The sequence below is a fragment of the Sitodiplosis mosellana genome, unplaced genomic scaffold (genome assembly GCF_009176505.1).
Source record: "Sitodiplosis mosellana isolate CC-2019 unplaced genomic scaffold, AAFC_SMos_1.0 Smas_scaffold_5690, whole genome shotgun sequence".
NCBI classification, from domain to species: Eukaryota; Metazoa; Arthropoda; class Insecta; order Diptera; family Cecidomyiidae; genus Sitodiplosis; species Sitodiplosis mosellana.
In genome coordinates, this window is record NW_022600932.1 from 1 (window position 1) to 2,685 (window position 2,685).

The 2,685-nt window shown below is 39.7% G+C and overlaps 1 protein-coding gene across 1 annotated transcript; it reads right to left on the reverse strand.

Moving 5' to 3' along the window:
- Window positions 1-443: 443 nt before the first annotated feature.
- On the reverse strand, window positions 444-2,105 carry LOC129572890 (uncharacterized; the record flags this gene model as incomplete). Its single annotated transcript, XM_055453003.1, has 2 exons — window positions 1,845-2,105; window positions 444-1,779 (listed from the first exon to the last, which is right to left on the reverse strand). Coding segments are annotated over exons 1-2 (1,597 nt in total), but the record flags the coding sequence as incomplete, so codon positions are not given.
- Window positions 2,106-2,685: the final 580 nt, after the last annotated feature.

Below are 2,685 nucleotides of genomic sequence, written 5' to 3' on the forward strand. Positions count from 1 at the left end.
CCCTGCTTCCAAAACATGCGATTTTGACAATTTCAAAAATCATGGGGAATTGCTGACCACTTTCAAATTCGATTTATTATGCAAAGTAATGATGAAAAAACTTTATTGAATGAATTTTAAAGACATTTTGGATTGAATCTTAAAGAAAAAATCGAAAAATGGCGACTTTGATCATTCCGATACACAGTTGGGGCATGTGAAATAGCCGCCAGTCATACGAGCGCATTTCAGGTGAACGGGTCGGTCGCACTCGTTGCAATTGATGCTGTTGTTCCGATTCAATTTTTTTGGCAAATCCTTCTTGCATATGATGCAGAAATCAACGTCTTCCTCTTCGCTTGAGGACTCGATGCGGCCACGTTGACGCTTTCGTGCTGGGGTTGACGATGCCGGAGTTTTGCGTTTTTTTGGTTGAACTTGTTGTTGCTTTTCCAATTTTTCACGCTTGGTATCAGCTTTCTTTTGTAATTTTTCAACAACTTCAGGCGATGTTAAAATGGCTGTCGTCATTGGTTTTGGGCCCCGATTTGATTTTTTAGCTGGTGTACCTTTCTTAACTGGTCCAACTGCGTTTAATGCGTCACGAAGATCTGCAGCAGATATGGTGCCCATGGATGTGGTTCCCGATGTACTTGCCACTTCCGAAGCTTCCGAAGTTGACACTTCTTCATGTGCTCCGACATTTTCTGCAGATAAAACCACAATTCGACGACGATCTTCTTCATCTACATCGTTTTCTTCCTCTTCGAATGATTGGCTTTCACCACTAAATTTAGCAGCAAGAAAATCCACTTCGGTGAACGTGTTACTATTGAGTGGATATACGCCTGTTGTTTGAAAAGCACTTTTGATGTTTTTTCGGGTAGCGCATAAGTCCAAGCATTGATCAGCGATAAGAGGGACGTGGTGTAGGTCAAAGGCAACCGTTGCATTCGAATTCTTCCATTCCTGACACTTTTTTGTGTACATGATCTTCATTGGACCAAAAACGCTAACATCCAACGGCTGCATGCGATGAGTGCAGTGTGGGGGAAATGACAACATTGTAATGTCATGCTTGATGGCTTTATCGATTGCTTCGACAGACAAATGTGAAGTATGGTTGTCGAGCAGCAAGAGCGTTGGCGAACCTTTTTGAGCACCAGAAAACTTAATGAAATGATCCATGTACGTGTTGAATTCTGCAGATGTCATGTATCCGCTGCCGTTCGCAAAACCAACTGCATCACTACTTGCATGTGTCATGTATGTTGCGCTCATCTTCTTTCTCGGAAAGAGATAGAATGCTGGAATTGTTTGACCACTGGCGCTAATCGACAAAGCCATAGAGACATTCGTGCCTCTTTCAGCAGATGTTGCTGTTCCAACACGTTTTTTTCCTTTTTGTGCTACCGTTTTAACAGTCTTATGCGGTACAGTTGGAAACCCAGCTTCGTCCATGTTCCAAATTCGATGTGGTTCATAATTGTTGGCCGACATAACCGTGCTCAAATTTTTATAAAATGCGTCAACGTTTTCTTTATTGAATGATTTTGCACGATTTATACTCGTCTGTTCAGGTGTACGCAACGATAGATTCTTGTGGCGATTCATGAATGCATAATACCAATCACTGCTGGCTTGTTTATTTTCATCCCACGCCGCTGGATATTTAGCTTCGATCAGTTTGGCAAATTGGTATGCCAATCTTTTGAGCTCTGCAATGCTCAAACCATAATAAACATTGCTAGCAGTAATCAAGTAATTCATCAATGCCTTTTCTTGCGCCGCAGTGAATATCTGATATAAAAATGATTTGGTTGTTAGATTTATTCAAAAAAATGTTTTATTTTAAAATCACTTACTGGTTTTTTACCCGGTGTAGCATTGCCAGCGAGAAATTCCACCAATACTTTGTCGTCAACACTTGAAACATCCAAATTCGCTTCATCCAAAATTTTGACGTAGCGCGTCAAGGTATTATGACTGATTCCCATTCGATCAGCCACGGAACGGATTGAATGTTTATTTATTTTCACATCCTTGATGCCTTCCAAAAGAGCGTCAAAATCGATTGATGAGCCTTTATTGGCATAATAACGCGGCATCGGTGTCATAGGCGGCATGATTACTTCAAAATATCAAAAAACCAAAAAAAGTTGAAAAAATAGCACAAATTTTTTTTTTAAAATGCCATCAAAATATATTTTGTGGATTATTTGTCGATATTTTGCATCAAAACAACACTATATGTTCATAAAATGCGATTTTGACACGTGCAATGCAAGAAATGCCGTGGTCAGCAATTCCCCACAAAAAGTGGTCAACAATTCCCCATACATATATGTTGAGAAAATGGCGTCGCATAAGCAATGTACATGCATTGACTATGGAAAATTATTTTGCGCGTCGGTAGAGCATTGCCGTACGAGAAAAATTAGAATAATTACCTGGCAAATATCTGCACAAAACTTCTTAAAACAATCACCAAAAAAAATAATTAGATTGATTTTTCGATATAAAAATTCACTTGGATAGCGTACACAGCATATAATGCGTCCGATCACGTTGACTACCAATTAGAAATTGAGTTTAGGTTAAAACAAGACGATGACAAGCATCGGATATGTCAAAAGTGTTTGAAACGTCAGAGAAACTGACGTGGTCAGCAATTCCCCATGGTCAACAATTCCCCACTCTCCCCTA